We start from the raw sequence: 22,370 nt of genomic DNA, 5'->3' as shown, positions 1-22,370 counted from the left end.
GTTGAAAAACCAGTAAAAGTATAAAGCTGTCTTAGTTTAAAGCTACACAGTTTTAGATGTGCTACTCATCTACAAATAAAAACATTGTTTTATGGCTCTAATATGTACTTATTCTGCTGGGGTTTTTTTTCTGACATGAAGGCAGCACAATAAGAAAATATATTCCCGTTCAGTTTGGTGACTGCTGCAGAATGGCATACTCAGTGTTTCTTTTGTATTTGTGGGGAACAGAGAGCACACTTGTCTTCCTCTTTGCTTTTCGTCTCTCAGTGAGATCTGCACCACACTCCCTCGGGTCATTGTCTCACGCCATCGCTATGGTGACAGTTTACAGCGTGCTTTATCCCAGAAAACACATCCCCCCTAGCAATGAATGTTTGAAGCGACAGCAAAGAAACCCGGAGTGTCCAAGCCCTTTCAGAGCCATGGATAGTTTTTATGTGCGTGTGACACACAGACAAAAGGAAATAAATGCTCTTATCATCAAGCAAATTAGAATAATGGCGGCAAAGCAGGGAAAGGAGGGAAGACGGACAACAAACAAAATCAGACACAAGAAGAACTCATTAGCATTCATTAATCACACATTAAAGAGATTATATGTGGAGATGAGCAGTTACATTTTGTTAAATTGAAAACCTGTGGACATAAATTCACTTGATCTTGAGCCACATATCCCAGTAAAAAACGGTTAAGACAAAAGCCACCAAACACTTTAACAAAGTAAACGCAGGAAAGTGATGAAACACCAAACAGAATTCTGAAATCTATATTATTGTGACAACAATTCTATTTCATGGCTAAAAGCAGGTTAAATGAGATGAAATAAGGAATGATTTTGTTGCTTTTTGTGTTAGGTAACCAAGCTTTCTGGTGAGGGACACTTCCTCACATGTTTGTTTTAAACTCGTCTGATAAAAACATCTCATGAAGACATTTCAGCATCGACTCATTTACTGAAGCAAAGGAAGCAGCTCTGCCATTCAGCCGGGTCATTTTAGGATTTTATCTGTGGAAACTATGGCCGTGTTGTGACACGGTGGCACCACCTAGTGGCTCAGACAGGGCAACACCCTGCGTGTGTGTGTGTGTGTGTGTGTGTGTGTTTGTCTTGTTTTATAAATCTTAACTGGTGCCTTGTTTAATGTTTTTTATCCAGCTTTGTGTTGTGGGCCAAACAAGACCATCCTTAAACGTACTCATGATGAGGGGGGGATCTTTGGGCAACTCATGATTCAATAACGATTCAGGGGCTACGATTCAATTCTAAAACGATTATTGATGGGTCTGTCATTTATGTATATGGATGCACTTTTTCACACCTTTCTTTGTGAGAGAGCAGCAGACTGTTGTCAGAAGGCTGAGGTACACATCGGGGAGGCTGTGCTTTTCTTCTTTTCTGCTTAAAGGTTGGCATTTATCAAATCCATCCTGAGCGCAGGAAAGATGAAATCGCCATGACAGGTCTGAGGCCGTGTACGCACTTTTCCATTTTGACTTGCGGTGACTGCAATAGCATACATAAACAGCAGCGTCACTAGTGCGTGCCTCATGAGTCGCAACAAATCCCTAGGTTAAAATTACAGACTTATCACTTCAAAGAAGGCCCATGTTTTATTTGACTTCAACATAAATATAAACATAAATGCAAATTAAATAGATAAAAAAATTAAACAAGTACAACTCCGTAATTGGAAGAGTGATGGCTCATTATTCAACCGCCTATTTAAGAGCTGATTCTAGCGGCGCGGTAATGGCGAAACGATGGCAGATCTGGCTTTGTTAGAGGACCTGAACGCGCGCATCAGGCGCGAGAGAGTGTTCCGGGACCGCCAGGATTTCTTTCGGGAAAATGATGAGTGGCTTATGAGCCGTACAGGAGAGGCGCTTTAACACTGCGCATAGTACGCGTGCCACTGTGGAGAGGTTAGGGCTCCTAAAGGGCAGGTGGATCTGTCTCTTGGCTGCGGGGGGAATCCTTCTATATACGCCCGAAAAGGTATGCAATATTATTATTGCATGCGGGGTTCTCCATACATTGCCCAAAAAAATGGAGTGCCATTTCCAGATGTACATCCAGAGGACCCCGTACCCAGAGATCCCTACCACCAGCCTGCACAGCCAAGAGCGCTCAGGAGGAGAGAGGAACTTATTCAGCGATTCTGACTTTTGGTAAGCATTCTGTTATTCAAGGAAAAAAGACGTAGCTCCGATCAGACCAGCCACCCTCTCCTCCAAGGCACTCAAATCCAAACCTGGATCGGAGCCCCCCCCCCCCCCTGTTTGTGACGTGCTGCGTCGGAGAGCTGCAAATTTCATATCGGACCACTTCTTCCTGATCTTATTGGAGAAAAAGTAAAACATCGTTCAATTTTAGATTTCATTTAATCTGGAGTTTATCACATTTTATTGACCATCACAGTAGGGGAAAATACATAACTCGTCCGGTCTGCGATTTACAGCGTTGACAGCGTTTCTTTGCCGCCTTTCGTCTATCCATGTCGCAAATTCTAGAGGTGCAGCCTTTTGTAGAAGGCGTGGTTAGGATCATTACGATGGATTTCAGCCGCCGGATTTATCAACAGCCGCTCGGTCTTACGATGGGATTGGTGTGGTACGCATGTTCTGTAAATCTCACTTGAGCCTCTGCGTACGACGAGTTCTCCGCTCATATATACGATGCTTTCTACGACGGCTTGATAAATGAGGGCCACTGTGTGTAAGACTTTTGTAAGAGCGGGTTTTGGATGTTTGAATTAGATTCTTACATAAACTACCGGAGGGCTGTGGGTAAAGGAGGAGCACCTTCGGCCATATAACTCCATCCACTTTAATGTCTGACCGCAGGGCCACCCTGAACACTGACCACAAACCAACTCTCACATCTTACACATCACTCCGCCATTCTTAATCATCAATCACATTACCTGCACGTAAAGTGCGCCACATTATATAGTTCCAGATGACCTTATGCCCCTTTTCCACCGAACATTTTTGTACCAACACAGCTCTACACGGTCCCACTCTACCCTGGTTGGGAGCTTTTCCACCGCGGGTTGAAGGTGGGACCCGTTACAATTTTGAGCCCCGGCAAGTACCTACTTCAGAGGTGGGTCTAGTAGGTACTAGTCGGTGCTAAAACGTCACGTGATCAGTGCTGTCCACTGATTGGTCAGGTGAAATTACGTCATACACGCAACGAAGCTCGGGGAGCTTTATATAATCACCCGCCATGTATGAAAACACACCTGCGAGAGCAACAGAGAATAAACAGAATTGCGAAGATGGAAGACCAGAGAAGGAAAGCCAACCCATGGACAATGAGCGAGGTGCAGACCTTTCTGTGTGTGGTGGCCGAGGACTGCATACAGGAGGAACTGGATGGAGCGACATGAAATGAGAAGCTAACCATGGCTATCACCGGAATTCTCAGCAGTACCGAGACAAGCTGAAGAGTGATTACCGGCAGGTAAAGGACCACAACAGCCGGAGTGGGTCAAACCGAAAGACATGGAAGTGGTTTGACCAAATGGACGGCATTTACGGTCACCGCCCGGCGAACCGGGGCAGGGAGAGTGGCGTGGATTCGGCGACGTCTTTGTTGGAGGCGATGGAAAATGGTAAGTGTTGTTCTTATCCCCTTGGTGCAACGCTTATATCTTAACAAATGCATGTTTTATATCGTAACAAATACATGTTTTATATCGTAACAAATACATGTTCAGTCTTTAACTTGTGTAAAAAGTTACACAGTCTCATAAGTTGTTCTGAGTGAGCTAGCAAACAACGCTGTTTTGGAAGGCTAGCACAGTGTCTCACCTATGCGGTTACGTGTATGTGTTTCGTATGTTCACTTTTTATTTTTTTCCCCCTCAAGACTCGGTTTGTGCAACCGTTGAGTGTTCGGTTGCTGAGGTCAGCGAAGATCCTCCAATCCCGCAGGCTTCAGAACCGACACTGGCATCGCAATCTGCAGCTGAGGCAGCAGCTGCTATCTGCATTCCACCGACGCCTGTATCTGAGACAACTCCTGCTGTTTACTTTTGTACTGTCTTTTTTAATAAAGAGCTTGGTTTAACTAAACAATATGGATTGTCAACTGCATTACACATTACACTCCATCTTGTGTTTACTTTTGACTAACCGCGGCGTGACACTTTGTAGTCACCTGAAACCGACGTCACGTTAGTGGTGAACGGGCCGACTCCGCCCACTTCCAGGTCACGGTTTGGGTGGAAAAGGAAATGTTACTGGTGCCGTGTCGTGTAGTGTAGTGTCGGGCTATATCGAACCGAGTAGAGTAGGGCTAGCTTGGCGGTGGAAAAGGGGCATTAAAGCCTGATTCTTACTCAGCGCAACCGCGCAACTGTTCTGGCTCGAGAACCATTAATGACGTCATCGAAAGCGCCAGCCCCTTCACAGTTCCTTCAGCTCATAAGCGCAGTTTGCGCCGAGTATGCGTCACATTTGCAGTTCTCTCCAGACCAGCGGGCGTCACTGTTGAGGAAACAAGCTGAAGAACCGGACGAAGAAAAGCATACGAAGAAAGCATACACAATGCCACCTGTGGTGTCACGTCAGCAGAGGCTGGCACATCTGATGCGGAATGAATTTACTCTGGGTGTAGAACTGTATATGTATCTCAGAGCTAAGCGGCTGCGGCAAAAACAGAAGAGAAGGTGGAATGTTCGTTCTTTGCAACAAGACGAACTTTGTCAAACGTTGTCCCAGTGTAACTTCATAGACGTGTCGTACAGATGTTTGTAGAGGCGCACCCTCTCGGTCACCGCGGTCTCTGCAGTGTTCATGTTTCCTTTTTCTTGGTCAGCTGTTTCCGGTTGAGCTCGCGCGAAGTCAGAAAAAAAAGTTGTGTGCGCGCCCTTGCGACGCGCGAGGATTTTTTAGCTTGCGACGGGGGGCGTGGCGGAATTTTGGGTCACGTGACCGTTTGCGCCATTTGCGACCAGCTAGTAAGAATGGGTCAAAGCGAGGTTGCGCCGAGTAAGAATCAGGCTTTAAGCAGCAGAATAAAATATTTATTAATGTAGAAACATTGGCCCTCATTCATCAAGCCGTCGTAGAAAGCATCGTATATATGAGCGGAGAACTCGTCGTACGCAGAGGCTCAAGTGAGATTTACAGAACATGCGTACCACACCAATCCCATCGTAAGACCGAGCGGCTGTTGATAAATCCGGCGGCTGAAATCCATCGTAATGATCCTAACCACGCCTTCTACAAAAGGCTGCACCTCTAGAATTTGCGACATGGATAGACGAAAGGCGGCAAAGAAACGCTGTCAACGCTGTAAATCGCAGACCGGACGAGTTATGTATTTTCCCCTACTGTGATGGTCAATAAAATGTGATAAACTCCAGATTAAATGAAATCTAAAATTGAACGATGTTTTACTTTTTCTCCAATAAGATCAGGAAGAAGTGGTCCGATATGAAATTTGCAGCTCTCCGACGCAGCACGTCACAAACAGGGGGGGGGGGGCTCCGATCCAGGTTTGGATTTGAGTGCCTTGGAGGAGAGGGTGGCTGGTCTGATCGGAGCTACGTCTTTTTTCCTTGAATAACAGAATGCTTACCAAAAGTCAGAATCGCTGAATAAGTTCCTCTCTCCTCCCATTTTCTCGGCGGCGGCGGCGTTGCTTGCGCTTGACTTAGAGCGCGGATCTCGAAAACACATGAGAAGCTGTACAGAATCGTACGCGGCGGACAGCACAGCTTTATGCCAATTACGCACACAGGCTCCACACCTCCACACACGCATTGCGTCTGCAATCATAACTCATCAGGGGAAATCACATTTTGCCAATATTTTAGAGACCCCCCAACATTTCCCAAATCATGTTTTCGGGGGGTCTCGTGTCAGTTTCAGGGGGTCTCGGATCCCCCGAGTCCATCACTCTTCCAATTATGGAGTTGTACTTGTTTAATTTTTTTATTTATTTAATTTGCGTTTTTGTTTATATTTATGTTGAAGTCAAATAAAACATGGGCCTTCTTTGAAGTGATAAGTCTGTAATTTTAACCTAGGGATTTGTTGCGACTCATGAGGCACGCACTATTCAATTCAATTCAATTCATTTTTATTTATATAGCGCCAAATACAACAAATGTCATCTCAAGGCACTTAGATAGTAAGTCCAATTCAAGCCAATTGGAATTCAATTAATTAATAATAATCATAATTCATAAAATAATCCAATTCGTTCATATAGAGCCAATTCAAAAACAATTTCCTAGCTAAGAAAACCAACAGATTACACTGAAAACTTTTTGTTTTTCGGTCCAATCTCCCGGCCTGAGCGTGCCTGAGGCGACTGTGGAGAGAAACGACTCCTTTTAACAGGAAGAAACCTCTGGCAGAACCAGACTCAGGAAGGGTGGCCATCCGCCTCCACCAGCTGGGGTTTGAGAAGACAGAAAGGGGGGGAGGGGGGGAGGGCCGCAGTGGCGGCGGCACTGTAACACCATTCAAAGGATATCTGTTGGAACAGGGAAACACGAGTTAATGTTCTGAGTCATCCAGGTCTTTATGTCTTTAAGACATGCTTATAGTCTGACCAACCTATTGGGTTCATCTGGTTTTATAGATAAGTACAGCTGAGTATCATCAGCATAGCAATGGAAATTTATGCCATGCTGTCTAATAATGTTACCTAATGGAAGCATGTATAAAGTAAAAAGAATCGGTCCAAGCACAGAACCCTGGGGAAGTCCATGACTTACTCTGGTGTGTGAGGAAGATTCTTCATTTACAAGAACAAACTGAAATCTATCAGATAAATATGATTTAAACCAGCCTAATGCAGTTCCTTTAATCCCAATAACATGTTCAAGTCTGTGTAATAAGATACTGTGATCGACCGTATCAAATGCAGCACTGAGATCCAACAGGACAAGCACAGACACAAGTCCGCTATCAGAGGCTAAGAGGAGATGATTGGTAACTTTCAGCAGTGCAGTTTCTGTGCTATGATGCACTCTGAATCCTGACTGAAACTCTTCAAACAGATTATTTCTGTGTAAGTGATCACAAAGCTGAGCTGCAACTATTTTTTCAAGAACTTTAGACATAAAAGGGAGATTGGATATAGGTCTATAATGAGCCAACACTTCTGAATCAAGAGTAGGTTTTTTAAGTAAAGGTTTAATTACAGCAACCTTAAAAGTCTGAGGTACATATCCTGTCAACAAAGACAGATTGATCAAATCCAATATGGAAGTGTCAATTAATGGGAAAACCTCCTTGAACAGTCTGGTTGGGATTGGGTCTAAAACACAAGTTGATGGTTTAGAAGAGACTATTGCTGTTGTTAGTTCAGAGAGATCAACTGGACAGAAGCCGTCTAAATACAAATCAGGTTCTAAAGATACTTCTAAAGCTGCTGTACTTGATGATACATCACTGATAATAGTGGGAAGGACTCCATCAATCTTCTCTCTGATAGAAACAATTTTATTGATGAAGAAGCTCATGAAATCATCACTGCTGAGAGTTAAAGGAATAACTGGCTCAGCAGAGCTCGGACTCTTAGTCAGACTGGCTACAGTGCTGAAAAGAAACCTGGGATTATTCTTATTCTCATCTATCAATGATGAATAATAAGCAGTTCTAGCTTTACGAAGGGCTTTCTTATACATTGTTAAACTATCTTTCCAGACTAACTGAGACTCTTCTAAATTAGAGGAACGCCACTGTCTCTCCAGCTTTCTTGCAGTCTGCTTTAAAGCACGCAGCTGTGAATTATACCAAGGAGCCAGCCTCTTCTGACTGATTACCTTCCTTTTCAGAGGGGCAACATTGTCCAGTGCTGTACGCATTGAAACTATAGTGCTGTCAACAAGAGAGTCAAGTGCTGCTGGAGTAAAGTTTAGGTAGTCGTCCTCTGTCATATCTGCACATGGCAGTGAAGAAAAGGATGATGGAATTAACTCTTTAAATCTGGTTACAGCATCCTCTGATAGACACCTTCTATACGTAAATTTCTTCTCAGAAACTGTATAGTCAAGTAATGTAAACTCAAAGGTTATCAGAAAATGGTCAGATAAGACAGGGTTATGAGGGAACACTGTTAACTGTTCACTCTCAATGCCATAAGTCAGCACAAGATCAAGGGTGTGATTAAGGCAGTGAGTCGGTCCGTGAACACTCTGAGAAAATCCAATAGAGTCTAATATAGAATTAAAGTTCATATTCAGGCTGTCATTTTCAACATCTACATGAATATTAAAGTCACCCACTACAATGACTTTATCTGTACTCAGCACTAACTGGGATAAAAACTCTGAGAATTCAGACAGAAACTCAGAATAAGGGCCAGGTGGACGATACACAACAACAAACACAAGAGGTTTCTGGGATTTCCACTTTGCGTGGGAAAAACTGAGAATCAGAGATTCAAAAGAGCTCAAACTAATCTTGGGTCTGGGACTGATGAGTAACCCTGATCTGAAAATAGCTGCCACTCCTCCTCCTCTGCCTGTGGTTCCAGAAACGTGAACATTTAAACAGTCACAGGGAGTTGCTTCATTAATGCTAACATGATGCTAACATGATGCTAACATGATCCTCCTGCTGCAGCCAGGTTTCTGTAAGACAAAATATATCAATATGATGATCACACATCAACTCATTCACTAACAGAGACTTGGAAAGGAGAGATCTGATATTCAGCAAACCACATTTAATAGTTTGATGTTTTTGTTCAGTTAAAGTTTTTGTTTTAATAATTTCTTTTTGCACAAGAGGATTTGCTCCTTTTGTGTTAATCGATTGGGTGGTTAGCAGCAGGTGGGAAGCTGCAGAGAAGTGTGTAAGACTACAACTCTGCATCCTGGTCTGAGCCCTGGGTTGTCATGTTTTAGGGTGGCAAATAAATTCGTCCATATTTCTAGAAATGAGAGCTGCTCCTTCCAAAGTGGGATGGATGCCGTCTCTCCTCATCAGACCAGGTTTTCTCCAGAAAGATTGCCAATTATCTCTGTAGCCCACGTTGTTTGCTGGACACCATCTAGACAACCAGCGATTGTAGGACGACATGCGGCTAAACATGTCATCACTGGTCAGATTTGGCAGGGGTCCAGAGAAAACTACGGAGTCCCACATTGTTTTGGCAAAATTACACACCGATGCAACATTAATTTTAGTGACCTCCGATTGGCGTAACCGGGTGTCATTAACGCCGACGTGAATAACTATTTTACCATATTTACGTTTATCCTTAGCCAGCAGTTTTAAATAGGATTCTATGTCGCCCGCTCTGGCCCCTGGAATGCATTTGACTATGGCCGCTGGTGTCTCTAATGCCACGTTTCTGACTATGGAGCTGCCAATTACCAGGGTTTTATCCTCAGCGGGTGTGTCGCTGAGTGGGGAAAATCTGTTTGAAGCGTGGACAGGTCGATGGTGAACAACGGGCTTGACTTTAGAGCTATGCCTCTTCCTGACAGTCACCCAGCCACCCTGTAATCCTGGCTGCTCAGGTTCTGCTAGGGGGAGGCTAATTGAGCTAGCTACGCTAGGTGGCTCCACACTGGCTAAAGGGACCTGGCTCGCTATCGGTTGATTTTCAACAGTGCAGAGCCGAGCTTCCAATTCAGATAACCTCGCCTCCAAAACTACAAAAAGACTACATTTGTTACATGTACCATTATCGCTAAAGGAGGCAGAGGAGTAACTAAACATCTGACACACGGAGCAGGTGAAAGCAGGAGAAGGAGGAAGAGAACCGGTAGCCATGCTACGCTAGAGAACCAGACACACCGTTAAAAAGTGAGAATAAAGATCTGTAGGAGTGTGTTAGAACAGAACGGTAAGCTATAGAGTTTAACTATGCAAAATTGTGTAAGTTATAGATCGAAATAAAGTAATTATCAGTACTCCAAGCGGAGCAAGAAATTCCACAGTGCACGAGCAAGGTAACAGGAAGTGATGCAACACGTCTTACCGCAAAGCGTCACAGCGTCAACAAAGAACCGCAGAAGCGATTCTTGTTGACTAGTGACGCTGCTGTTTATGAATGCTATTGCAGTCACCGCAAGTCAAAATGGAAAAGTGCGTACACGGCTTCAGACCTGTCGTGGCGATTTCATCTTTCCTGCGCTCACGATGGATTTGATAAATGCCAACCTTTGCGCAGAAAAGAACGTACACACGACCTATGCATGTTTTTCGTCTTACGCAAGTTTGATAAATGAGGGCCAGTATGTGGACTCAAAATAATGAACAATGCAAAATAAATGCTGAATATGTGCTTACACAAAAATAAATCTCCTCTCACACTATTCATAAAGACACATTTCCATTCACACCATAATATAAACCCAGTAGCCTACAGGTCAATGTGGGGCTAAAGAAAATAATCCATTTTTCAACACTGCAAATTCTTTTATGCTCTGCTCTTTTACTGTCTTTGACTTTATTTAAGTGCAGTTTCCTGTTGGACATTTATGGGGGGAAAAACCTTCATATCTAATAGCACAATGCATTTCTGATATATTTAAACGTTTTCAGAAACGCTCTTTATGTTTAAAATAATTCAATTTTATTTATAAAAGCATGGCAGAAAATGGCTGCTGACGTTATGAAAAGAAATCTTTTTTTAAAGGTAGGGTAGGAGATCCTGGATTTTGAGTCCAGCGAAGCTGCATTTTGAAAATACACAGGTAAAAAGTCCCAACCCTTTCCTTCACTTTCCCCCCGAAGGCACGCCTCTAGAGTACGTGAACGCGCACGAGCACGAAGGTGCACGAGCGCTGTTCTGACAGCAAGCATCGATCGTTGCCGTATTTAGTATTTAGTTTATGCTAACTATAAGTTTAAAAATGCTAGGTGCTAGCCAAGCTGGCTCTAGTTTAGCTTCCTGCCAAGCTTCGTTCACGGAGCAGGGTACGCGCACAGGGGGAAGGAGGGGGAAGGAGGGGGAGGGAGGAGCAGATTGCAGTTTGATAGACGGCATCAGTATCCAATCATTGTGAACGGACCGTTCACAATGATTGGATACTGTTTTTCCTAGATTGTACGTTCTAGAGGCCACTAAAACTTTTCATATTTGTGTCAAAACTTTTAATTAATTGGTTGCAATGGGGGTGTGAAGAGTATTTCAAGCAATATGTAAAAAAATGTTCCAGAAAAAGATCCCCTACCCCGCCTTTAATGCTCCATAGAGTAGCCTTTATTTATCTTTTTTAGCTTTCCTCGGTTATTTTTTAGGAATTTGAGGGTATTTAAGGATTTGTGATTAATAAATTTTAATAATAATAATAAATTTTATTTGTAGAGCACTTTACACTGAATGAACAGTCTCAAAGTGCTACATTAAAAATATGAACATGGAGAGTGAGCGTCTCCAGAGAAAAAAATAATAATAATAAAATGGCCTAATCAAAGGCTTTTTTAAAAAGGTAGGTTTTTAGGCCTTTTTTAAAAGTGTCCAGGGTCAATGGAGCTCTCAGGTGGTCAGGGAGAGCATTCCAAAGACAGGGAGCGGCGTGGCAAAAGGCTCTGTCTCCCATGGTTCGGAGCTTGGTCCTTGGGATCTGGAGGAGGTTTGCCTGACCGGAGCGGAGGTGTCGTGGAGAGGGTAGAGGGGTGAGTAGCTCCTTCAGGTAGGTTGGGGCAGTACCATGGAGGCACTGGTGGGTCAGTAACGAAATCTTGTATGTGATCCTGAGGGAAACAGGAAGCCAGTGGAGGGATTTGAGGACTGGTGTGATGTGCTCGAATTTTCTTGTCCTTGTGAGGATCCGGGCAGCACAGTTTTGGATGTATTGGAGCTTCTGAATGTTTTTATTTGGGACCCCGATGAGAAGGGCGTTACAGTAGTCCAGCCTGGTGGAGACAAAGGCGTGGACAAGTTTTTCTGCATCTGGGAGAGAGAGTGATGGGCAGAGTTTTGCAATGTTTCTAAGGTGGTAAAAAGAGTTTTTGCAAAGCTGTTTGATGTGGAGGTCGTAGGTCAAGTGAGGGTCCATTATTACTCCGAGGTTGGTGACTGATGAGGAAAGGTGGATGTTGTGGCCGGCGAAGGTGATACTGGTAATGGAGGATGACCGGGTCTGATGTGGGGTGCCAACGAGAATTGCTTCAGTTTTTGAACTGTTTAGCTGCAGAAAGTTTTCCTTCATCCACGCCTTTATCTCCTCCAGGCAGATGGTGAGTGTGGACGAAGGCAGAGTTACAGAGGATACTGGGTTGATTTTAAAATAAAGTTGGGTGTCATCAGCATAGCAATGGAAAGATATTCCATGCCGGCTGATGACACGGCCAAGGGGAAGCATGTATATAGTGAAAAGGGTGGGGCCAAGGACTGACCCTTGGGGGACACCACAGGAGACAGGGAGAGTGTCAGACTTGGCTTCTCCCAGGGAGACGTATTCAGTTCTGTTGGTGAGATAGGAGGTGAACCAGTTTAGAGTTGAGTCAGAGAGTCCGATGGTGGAGTGTAGGCGGTGAAGGAGGATGTGGTGGTCAACCGTATCAAAGGCTGCAGTGAGGTCAAGGAGAATGAGCAGGGATGGTGAGCCAGCATCAGCTGACATCAGTAAGTCATTAGTGACCCTGGCCAGAGCAGTTTCAGTGCTGTGGCCAGGGCGGAAACCAGACTGAAATTTTTCAAACATGTTGTTTGGTTTGAGATGGTCATGAAGTTGGGCAGCAACTACCTTTTCCAACACTTTTGAGAGGAATGGAAGGTTTGAAATTGGTCTGTAGTTGGCAAGCACTTCCGGGTCGAGGCTGGGTTTTTTAAGGAGTGGTTTTATGACGGCAACCTTCAGGGCATTGATTGATATTTATATACTGTATTTCATTTATTTATCGTGTTTTTTTTATCATTCTTTTTGTACCTTTCTGTATTTAAGATTATATATAATAAAATAATACAAATAACATAATATGTTGTTGTATTGGTGCCGGGGTAAGTCTCTTTTTTGGGGGGGTGGGGGGTCGCCCAGGGCTTAAATCTAGCCAGGACCGCCTTTGCGTGAGCGTGCACGTGATCGCTCATCGTTCATTATATGGACGATATAAGAATTATCTAAGAATAGATAATTATGTCTTTAGAATAAGATGTTTGTATCTTTGTTGTCAGTGTGTCAGACGGGATATTTACCGGTTCTAATGGTCATATAATGAAAAGTGTTTGGAAGAAAAAAAAAGCCTGACGGAGCCGGCGTCAGGCGTGCATGTGACGTCATGACGCAGCATGACGCAGCATCAGCTGTTGACAGAGCCAGGCTCGCTGGTTCGACCTCCGGCCGCTCTGAATGCACACGCACCGACTCTCGGCCGTCACCGGGGCTCTTCTGAGGCGCACATGTTGTTTGTGGACGGCTCGCTGACGGAACATATGCCGCTATGAGTGCTTTGTGTCGCCTGGTTCACAGAGGGCTGCTGGGCGGCCGATCTCCGTGCCGTCTGTTCCCCGCACGGCAGGCTGTGTGCGGGATGGCTCCCGCGGTCCGGACAGCCAGCTCATCCAGGTATCCCTGCTAGCTTCCCGGCTAACTGGTGCCCTCTACCAGCACGAGCTGCGGCGGTGCTGGCTGGAAATGACAGCCCCCCGGTGTTGTTGCCAAACAATCAGTTACTTGTGCCGTTGCAAAATTGCAATTTGTCCCAATTGTGGAGCCTTTGTGTGTTAGTTAAGCGCTAACTACACAATTTCACAGCAATGACATTCAGACACACGGTTAGCTGCACGGTAAACCTGCATCTCTGCTCCTATCGCAGCTCCAAACAGATCTTTAGACGAAGGCCTGCTTTCATACTGTTAGCTCATGCAGCTAAATTAAACCCTAACCCGTGTCAGGAGTATATTGCGTGCGTGTAGCATACGTGTACTGTAAGTAAGCAGCTTAGCTAGCTAATGCTTTATTGTGAATATTTTACATTCAGGATGACACGGTGAACATGATGAGCAGATGAAGCTTTCCTCCTTCATCACACCAGCTCCCTGCACTGAGGGGACTTTAACTTCCACTGCGGTGGGATCATTTAACACCTGCAGCTGCAAACATTAAGGTCACAAGATTCAAATAAGGATGCAGAGATGCTGTTTTTCTATGAGAAAACCAGTTTTTTACAGGAGATTTAAAGGTCATGGCTTCAACAGGAAGCAGCTAACCCGTGTGGTTACCTGTGTGGTTACCTGTGTGGTTACCAGCCAGCAGGTGGAAGCAGAACAGTCCCCCCCCCTTTCCTGACATCCACTTTTAATGGAACTTAGAGTTGTCAAAATCTTCTGCGTTTTACTGGGAATTTAAGCATTTCTGTGTTATTTTTTCTTGTCCTATTGTGTGGATTGATGACAAGTCTGACTTTTATTAACCGATGAACTCTTTCTTTAAATTTCTTTTCCTTCAGTGCTGTCAACCTGACTTACGACGTGTTCGACGGGAAGGGGGAGAGCACTCCCCTGGTGTTCCTCCACGGCCTGTTTGGCAGTAAATCCAACTTCCACTCAATAGCCAAGTCTTTGGTGCAGCGCACAGGCCGAAAGGTAATGCAATGAAGAAGATTCCACACCTGTTCGTTGCTGCTTCTAAAACAGTGTCTGGGTTTATTCTCCGGTTTATTCTCCGGTTTATTCTCTGGTAATGTGCCTGTGATTTGTAACAACTCCCATGCTCTGCAGTAAATGCTGATAGGCGATGTGCCCTTGGGCCTGTTGGTAAATGTTAACTTTGTTTCCACTCTGTTGCGTCCTTTTCCCCCAGTCCAAGAGTCTTAACTGTCCTTTGTCCAGTCAGGTGTTGACTGTAGATGCCCGTAACCACGGCAACAGCCCTCACAACCCCGTGCTGACGTACGAGGCGATGAGCAACGATTTGAAACACCTCCTAAGTCAGCTGCATATCGAGAAGTGCGTCCTGATCGGCCACAGCATGGGAGGAAAAACCGCCATGACGACTGCTCTGTCGCAGGTATTTCACTGTAAACTTATTCATGGTGCACTCCTGCCCCCCTGCAGCCTTATAATGCCCCCTGTGGTCACCCTGCCTCACCTCCAGTGTGGCCAGGAAGTGTTTGGGCACATTCTGTTGCCTCAGCATAGCAGCAACATGCCCAAAGCATTCTGCTATCTGATGAAAAACATCTTTAATGTGATGGCAGCAGCGTGTCTGAACAGTCGGGACAGAGTCATGTGTAAAGCCCCCTCTACTTTCACAACTAAACATCTGGACTCCTGTAACAGACCAGGAGCTGTTACAGGAGTCCAGCTGCTCAGCAGTCCTGGTTTCATTTGATGCGTTTTCTTCTTCCTGATGCTCGAATGATTTTCAGTCAGTGAAAGGTTCTGGACTCCAGACGGGGAAGACCTTTCATTAACTCTGATAAATGCAGAATTCTGTTCAGCTTTGTCTTGCTGAGATACACGAGGCCTTCCTGCCCGGGACACCGTCTGGGTGGGGGCATATATTGCTCTGAATGCTGTGTGTGCCTCTCATGGTCGCAGTTCTGCACTGTGCATCAGTTAAATGGAGCTCGGCCTTCAGAGGACAGTTTCAGGATCATGTTCACATAGAGTTGAACCTGCACGTGTTCCTGAGCCCCTGCAGGGATCTCTGTTGGACCACAGGATTGATGGGAAGTCTTCACAGTTTTACGTTGAGGGATATTATGCTTGGTGTTCGTTTATGGGATTTATTTTCTTGATCTCTGCCTGAAACCTCTCTCAGCTTGCTTTGAATGTTAAAGGAAGAGTTTTAATGGCGATACGGAAACCGACTGGAAGCCAGTTCAGGTTTGTAAGGACATGGGAGATACGCTGGGTGGAGGGGGCTTTGTTAGAGAACCGTACAGTAACCGAGGCGAGATGTGACCAGAGCATGAAGCAGAGTGGTGGCCGGAGGCTGCTGATGCTACGGAGGTGGAAGTAAGCAGTTATTTGTGTGGGCAGTGAAGGAGAAAGGGCCATCAAGGACTCTGAAGTTGAGAGGAGGGATGGACAAAAGAGGTGTTCATGGGAGTGTGGCGCCAGCAAGGAGAAATTCACTTTTCTCTTCGAGTTTGAGAAAATTCTGGGAAAACAAAGTTTGGATATCCTGTAAACCGGAGATGTCAAAGTCAAATACACCAAGGGCCAAAAAAAACAAATTTATTACAAGTCGAGAGCCGGACTGGTTCAATGTTTATTAAAACATATTGAAATGATTGCACATAGCCAATTGAACCAAGACCTAACACACTGTATATTATTTAATGATTAAATGAATAAAGCAATATGTTATGGCTCTGTCAGTAACTTCAAGTGAAAACATTTTCAACAGGCAAACAGACAAAAACGAACTTCCTTCAAAGAAAAATTGCATGTCCTGTACATTAAATGAATAAAAGCTAATAACAATAATGAGCTAGCCTTGACAGCAGCCACGCTTTGTGATTTGGCATATGTGAACATAACCTGCCTGGACTTAAGGCCTCGTTTTAATTCTTCCACCTTCTGTAGCCTTTGTTCCGTGTCCATATTCTTGTCTTTGTCTGTGTGTTTCTGAGACTTTTGATAGTGCCTTCTTAGATTATATTCTTTCATTACAACCAAACTTTCTCCACACAGAAGAGCCTTGACTTTGACATATGTGCTGTAAACAGTAGGTAGAGCTGGAGGTGGAAACGGATACCCTGCTCTGTGACAGTGTTGCCCTGCTGTGTGACGGTGTTGCCCTGCTGTGTGACAGTGTTGCCCTGCTGTGTGACGGTGTTGCCCTGCTGTGTGACAGTGTTGCCCTGCTGTGTGACGGTGTTGCCCTGCTGTGTGACGGTGTTGCCCTGCTGTGTGACGGTGTTGCCCTGCTGTGTGACGGTGTTGCCCTGCTGTGTGACGGTGTTGCCCTGCTGTGTGACAGTGTTGCCCTGCTGTGTGACGGTGTTGCCCTGCTGTGTGACGGTGTTGCCCTGCTGTGTGACGGTGTTGCCCTGCTGTGTGACGGTGTTGCCCTGCTGTGTGACGGTGTTGCCCTGCTCTGTGACAGTGTTGCCCTGCTGTGTGACGGTGTTGCCCTGCTCTGTGACGGTGTTGCCCTGCTGTGTGACGGTGTTGCCCTGCTGTGTGACAGTGTTGCCCTGCTGTGTGACGGTGTTGCCCTGCTCTGTGACGGTGTTGCCCTGCTGTGTGACGGTGTTGCCCTGCTGTGTGACGGTGTTGCCCTGCTCTGTGACGGTGTTGCCCTGCTGTGTGACGGTGTTGCCCTGCTGTGTGACGGTGTTGCCCTGCTGTGTGACGGTGTTGCCCTGCTGTGTGACGGTGTTGCCCTGCTCTGTGACGGTGTTGCCCTGCTGTGTGACAGTGTTGCCCTGCTCTGTGACAGTGTTGCCCTGCTCTGTGACAGTGTTGCCCTGCTGTGTGACAGTGTTGCCCTGCTCTGTGACAGTGTTGCCCTGCTCTGTGACAGTGTTGCCCTGCTCTGTGACAGTGTTGCCCTGCTCTGTGACAGTGTTGCCCTGCTGTGTGACAGTGTTGCCCTGCTCTGTGACAGTGTTGCCCTGCTGTGTGACAGTGTTGCCCTGAGGGGGATGATTGTATTGGCAACACAACATTACATTATAAACTGCAACACGTTTGTTTCTGGTTTTCTTTACTCTGAGCCCTTGAAAAGAAGGTTCTCCATATTAAAAGCTCAACTGTTGCCTCAGGTTAGATGTGCATAAAGCCTCAAAGCTGTTTTCACTGTAAGTCCATGATTTAATGGACCTTTTTCTGAAAGTCTGACCTGGAAATGTTAGAGCTGAACATCCAAACGGTGTCTAAATATTTCAGCCCTGAATCCCTTTGAGCTCGGTATGTCTGCCTCTGTCTGCAGGCTTCTTTGGTGGAGAGGCTGGTGGTGGTGGACATCAGCCCGGCTCAGTCTCCCACGCGCACCAACTTCCGCTTCTACATCCAGGCCATGCAGGAGATGAAGATCTCCACCGACATCCCCCGCTCCACGGCCAGGCGAATGGCCGAGGATCAGCTGCGCAGTCTGGTCAAGGTCTGCTCTCCTTTGGTCCTTTTCACCTGCTTTCTACATTAAAGGATGAATTCACCGTTTCACTCTGAGCTTCACTCTGAGCTTCACTCTGAGCTTCACTCTGAGTTTCACTCTGAGCTTCACTCTGAGCTTCACTCTGAGCTTCACTCTGAGTTTCACTCTGAGCTTCACTCTGAGCTTCACTCTGAGCTTCACTCTGAGCTTCACTCTGAGCTTCACTCTGAGTTTAACTCTGAGTTTCACTCTGAGCTTCACTCTGAGTTTAACTCTGAGTTTCACTCTGAGTTTAACTCTGAGTTTCACTCTGAGCTTCACTCTGAGCTTCGCTCTGAGCTTCGCTCTGAGTTTCACTCTGAGTTTCACTCTGAGCTTCACTCTGAGCTTCACTCTGAGCTTCACTCTGAGCTTCGCTCTGAGTTTCACTCTGAGCTTCACTCTGAGCTTCGCTCTGAGTTTCGCTCTGAGCTTCGCTCTGAGCTTCACTCTGAGCTTCGCTCTGAGTTTCGCTCTGAGCTTCGCTCTGAGCTTCACTCTGAGTTTCACTCTGAGTTTCACTCTGAGCTTCACTCTGAGCTTCACTCTGAGCTTCACTCTGAGTTTCACTCTGAGTTTCACTCTGAGCTTCACTCTGAGCTTCACTCTGAGTTTCACTCTGAGTTTCACTCTGAGTTTCACTCTGAGCTTCACTCTGAGCTTCACTCTGAGCTTCACTCTGAGCTTCGCTCTGAGTTTCGCTCTGAGCTTCGCTCTGAGCTTCACTCTGAGTTTCACTCTGAGTTTCACTCTGAGCTTCACTCTGAGCTTCACTCTGAGCTTCACTCTGAGTTTCACTCTGAGTTTCACTCTGAGCTTCACTCTGAGCTTCACTCTGAGTTTCACTCTGAGTTTCACTCTGAGTTTCACTCTGAGCTTCACTCTGAGCTTCACTCTGAGCTTCACTCTGAGCTTCGCTCTGAGTTTCACTCTGAGTTTAACTCTGAGCTTCACTCTGAGTTTAACTCTGAGTTTCGCTCTGAGTTTAACTCTGAGTTTCACTCTGAGCTTCACTCTGAGCTTCACTCTGAGCTTCACTCTGAGCTTCACTCTGAGCTTCACTCTGAGCTTCGCTCTGAGTTTCACTCTGTCCCCCAGGAGCACTCAGTGCGCCAGTTCCTGCTGACCAACCTGGTGGAGCAGAATGGACACTACAGCTGGAGGGTCAACCTGGAGGCCATCGCGGCGCACCTGGAAGAAATCATGAGTTTTCCCAGCTTTAACACCGCCTACGAGGGGCCCACACTGTTCCTGGGCGGAGCCAGTTCTGCTTACATCAGGTATTAAACACACGCTGAGTTGCTTTGGTCCAGTCACACATAACAGATGTGTAGTGATGCTCCGATCAGCATTTTTTGGACCGATCACCGATCACCAAAATCATGATCTGCCCGATTGCCGATCACGGAAGGAATCGGACATTTCCATGCCTTTCATCTAGCAGAGAGTGCACCATTTATAGAAATGAAACCGCCAGAGGTAGCTGGGGACATGTAGAACAAGAATCTGGTGGAGTCTGCAGAAAACAATTGTTTTTTTAATTTTCTATTAATATTTTAATCTGCCCATATACACCATTCATTGGGTATGATTTCAACATCAGATTATTAAACAATGATGCAGTGAAATGACTTGAAAATCCCCCCAGAGGTAGCTGGGGACATGTAGAACAAGAATCTGGTGGAGTCGGCAGAGAACATTTTGATTTGGTTCTAAATGAAGTTTTCAAATCTGACTATGCAGAAATGAGTTTGATTCTGAATATGCTTCAATAATTTTGTTCTATCATTTTGTTTTAATCATTAAAAAGAATGTAGTGAAAAAACAACCAAGTAATGACAGGTGTATGTATTCCAACAAATGAAAAATCAACTTCGATATAGATTTCTGAGTTTACGGGGTGCACTTGAATGCACCATAAATCCGCTCACACGCTTTACCGTACGACGCGGTGTAAACGGGCACTCGATTTTCAAGTGTAGCTAGCGCGACCGTGCCTCTCCGAAGCGCAGATGGCGTGACCGCAGTAAGTTTCACATCTTTCTGACACACTTTGAAGAAATTCCAGACAGGAGAGGTCATGTTGTCCAGATGCACTGTAGAGGTTTTGCCTGTTCGGTTCTGTACACACGTCACGTACCACATTAGAAAGTGGTCGCTAGTAATTTACGTCAAAAAAAAAAAAAAGAAGTTAGTAATTTACTTGGCGTGATCGGTTTTTTGATCGGCATATTTTTCCGATCGCTGATCAGGCTATTTTTGGGCATTATCGGCCGATCATGATCGGCAGCCGATCGATCGGAGCATCACTACAGATGTGCATCATATCTGCATGAATATAGTTATTATACAGTGAACACAAACTCTTTTTCTAGTTTAGTTTCTGAATCTGATCATCACATTCAGAACAATTTTAGTCTCCTCTTCTTATTATCACCATGGCAACCACTTTGACAGGTCAGATTGTCGTAGAGCCCCCATCATGTCTGTGTGAACAGAAGTGTGAGCTTTAACTGTCCGTGTTGCTGTATAAATGCCTGAATAACTTGGTGAAGCCCTGACCTGACGTCCCCGTCCCCTCTTTGATGTTTCAGCTCCGATGATTACCCAGAAATCCAGCGGCTGTTCCCCTGCGCCGACATCCAGTACATCCCAGATGCCAGCCACTGGATCCATGCAGACAAGCCCTTAGATTTCATCAGCTCCATCAGCTCCTTCCTTCAGTCTTAGCTGCCTCCAGCCTGCACCTCAGAACTTTTTAATGCGCAGCACCTCTTGGCGTCCCAAACCTGAAGATGAGCGTTTAGCATCTTCGGCCCGACCGAGCGGCATCTTTAACGATGCTAATATTTGCCAACACTGGACCAAACTCACTCTTCTGCAGAAGTCCTTCTCACCTTTGAACATCATCTGTTAGTGTAGTGCATCTTAAGGTTTATTTAGTTTCGTCTCTCTGCCAGGCAGGTAGTGTTGCTAGGCAACAGCAGTTTAACATAATGGGTCTGTATTTGGAGGAGATGTACTAATCCAAAGAAATTCTCCTTTGCTCACTGCTTTCCCTTCTGTTAGTGCACTTATGCCGGTGCAGTAGAGAGGCCGAGTACAGCCGGACCCGCTGAAGTGGACCAGCAGCCGGATAAGTGTCCGGAAATATAAGTTGTTACAGCAGAGAAGCAAACATCCTGAGCAGCTCCTGGTGGGAACACGGAGGAATGTTTGCTGTGACGCTGGAGTTCTGCACAGAGGCTGTAGCTGCAGGTGGGGGTGGTTCTGGTGGATGGTTCTGGTGGTGTATTGTGTATTTTCTGTGCTTTCTCCTCCTCCGTGTATCTGCTGTGTGTCAGACGTTATACTTCTATGCCAACACAAAGCGAGCAGAAACTCTCCCCCTGCAGTATTAGCACAAACTGTTTCCTGGGCCTCTCACCTGGACATGTTACTTTACTGTGATGTCGTCGTGTCTCCCTCAGTCCTTTCAGTGTTGGATGAAACCATCTTTTACCAGTTTACTGTTTGTATCTCACTTATCTTTATGAATAATATCACTAATATATGCTGCAACGATGTCTGTTGTTGTGTGAGTGTAGTTGTGTTCCTGTCACTCTGGGGGTCGAACTGTGGGGTCCAGCAGGGAAACTGTGTGACCAAGCAGGGTGTTGTCCGTTTGTATGTGCCTCTTTTATCAAGAGCTCCTTTTCCATTTCTCTAAAACTTTAGTGAGAGATGAAACAGAAAGGTTATTCTGCAATACTGTCCAGTAGACTTTAGGTTGGCAGCTGGGTTGCCAGTTCTACGTGAACTATCAGTTAAAGGCACTCGTACGTGTTTTCTGTTGGTTAGATGTTAATATCAGAACGAGTCGATTTAAACTCCTGATTTTATTCTGTTTTTATAAAGCCCCCTCCATCCTGCTCAGTTACCGGCCCCGTGGCACGGCATGAATAGATTGTCGGGGGCTTGGGTGGTGCTGACCTGTGATTGCAGGTCCTGCTTCAGCCTCTGCGGTGAAAGGACACGTGGAGGGCAAACGGTCTGCCAGCTGCACCAGGACCGGGATGGTCTGTTCTGGATTGTATCTTCCACTATGAGCATGCCTTTTCTCTCGTCATCAGGTGTTACCTTGCTGTGCTGTATATTTATATAGATTTATACATCTATATATATATGTAGATGTATAAAAACTAAGTTTGTTGCCATAGTGTTGGCACTTATTCTAAATATTGGCTGATATACAAAAAATTAAATGTTTGCAAAATGCATATAGAAGTGGATTATATATTGTTGGGGATATTGTAGAATAAAATGGCTAAAATCTTCAAGAGCATTTCATCTTTTTTTCATGCAGAGAAC

At 45.4% G+C, this 22,370-nt stretch overlaps 1 protein-coding gene across 2 annotated transcripts; it reads left to right on the top strand.

The window, feature by feature from the left end:
- Positions 1-13,229: 13,229 nt before the first annotated feature.
- Positions 13,230-22,339, top strand: abhd11 (abhydrolase domain containing 11). 2 transcript variants are annotated; one of them, XM_075487030.1, is made up of 6 exons: positions 13,230-13,496; positions 14,380-14,515; positions 14,766-14,939; positions 17,817-17,987; positions 19,119-19,300; positions 20,615-22,339. In XM_075487030.1, exons 1-6 carry the CDS (start codon positions 13,372-13,374, stop codon positions 20,748-20,750), a joined length of 924 nt encoding a protein of 307 aa, XP_075343145.1. In that variant the 5' UTR covers positions 13,230-13,371; the 3' UTR covers positions 20,751-22,339. The 2 variants fall into 2 exon arrangements, with proteins under 2 accessions (XP_075343145.1, XP_075343144.1); XM_075487029.1 differs by having other exon boundaries at positions 14,733-14,939.
- Positions 22,340-22,370: the final 31 nt, after the last annotated feature.

Source organism: Odontesthes bonariensis, chromosome 16 (assembly GCF_027942865.1).
Source record: "Odontesthes bonariensis isolate fOdoBon6 chromosome 16, fOdoBon6.hap1, whole genome shotgun sequence".
Classification (NCBI taxonomy): Eukaryota; Metazoa; Chordata; class Actinopteri; order Atheriniformes; family Atherinopsidae; genus Odontesthes; species Odontesthes bonariensis.
Note: the sequence above shows the minus strand (reverse complement) of the source record. Positions and strands in the feature narration are given on the sequence as shown.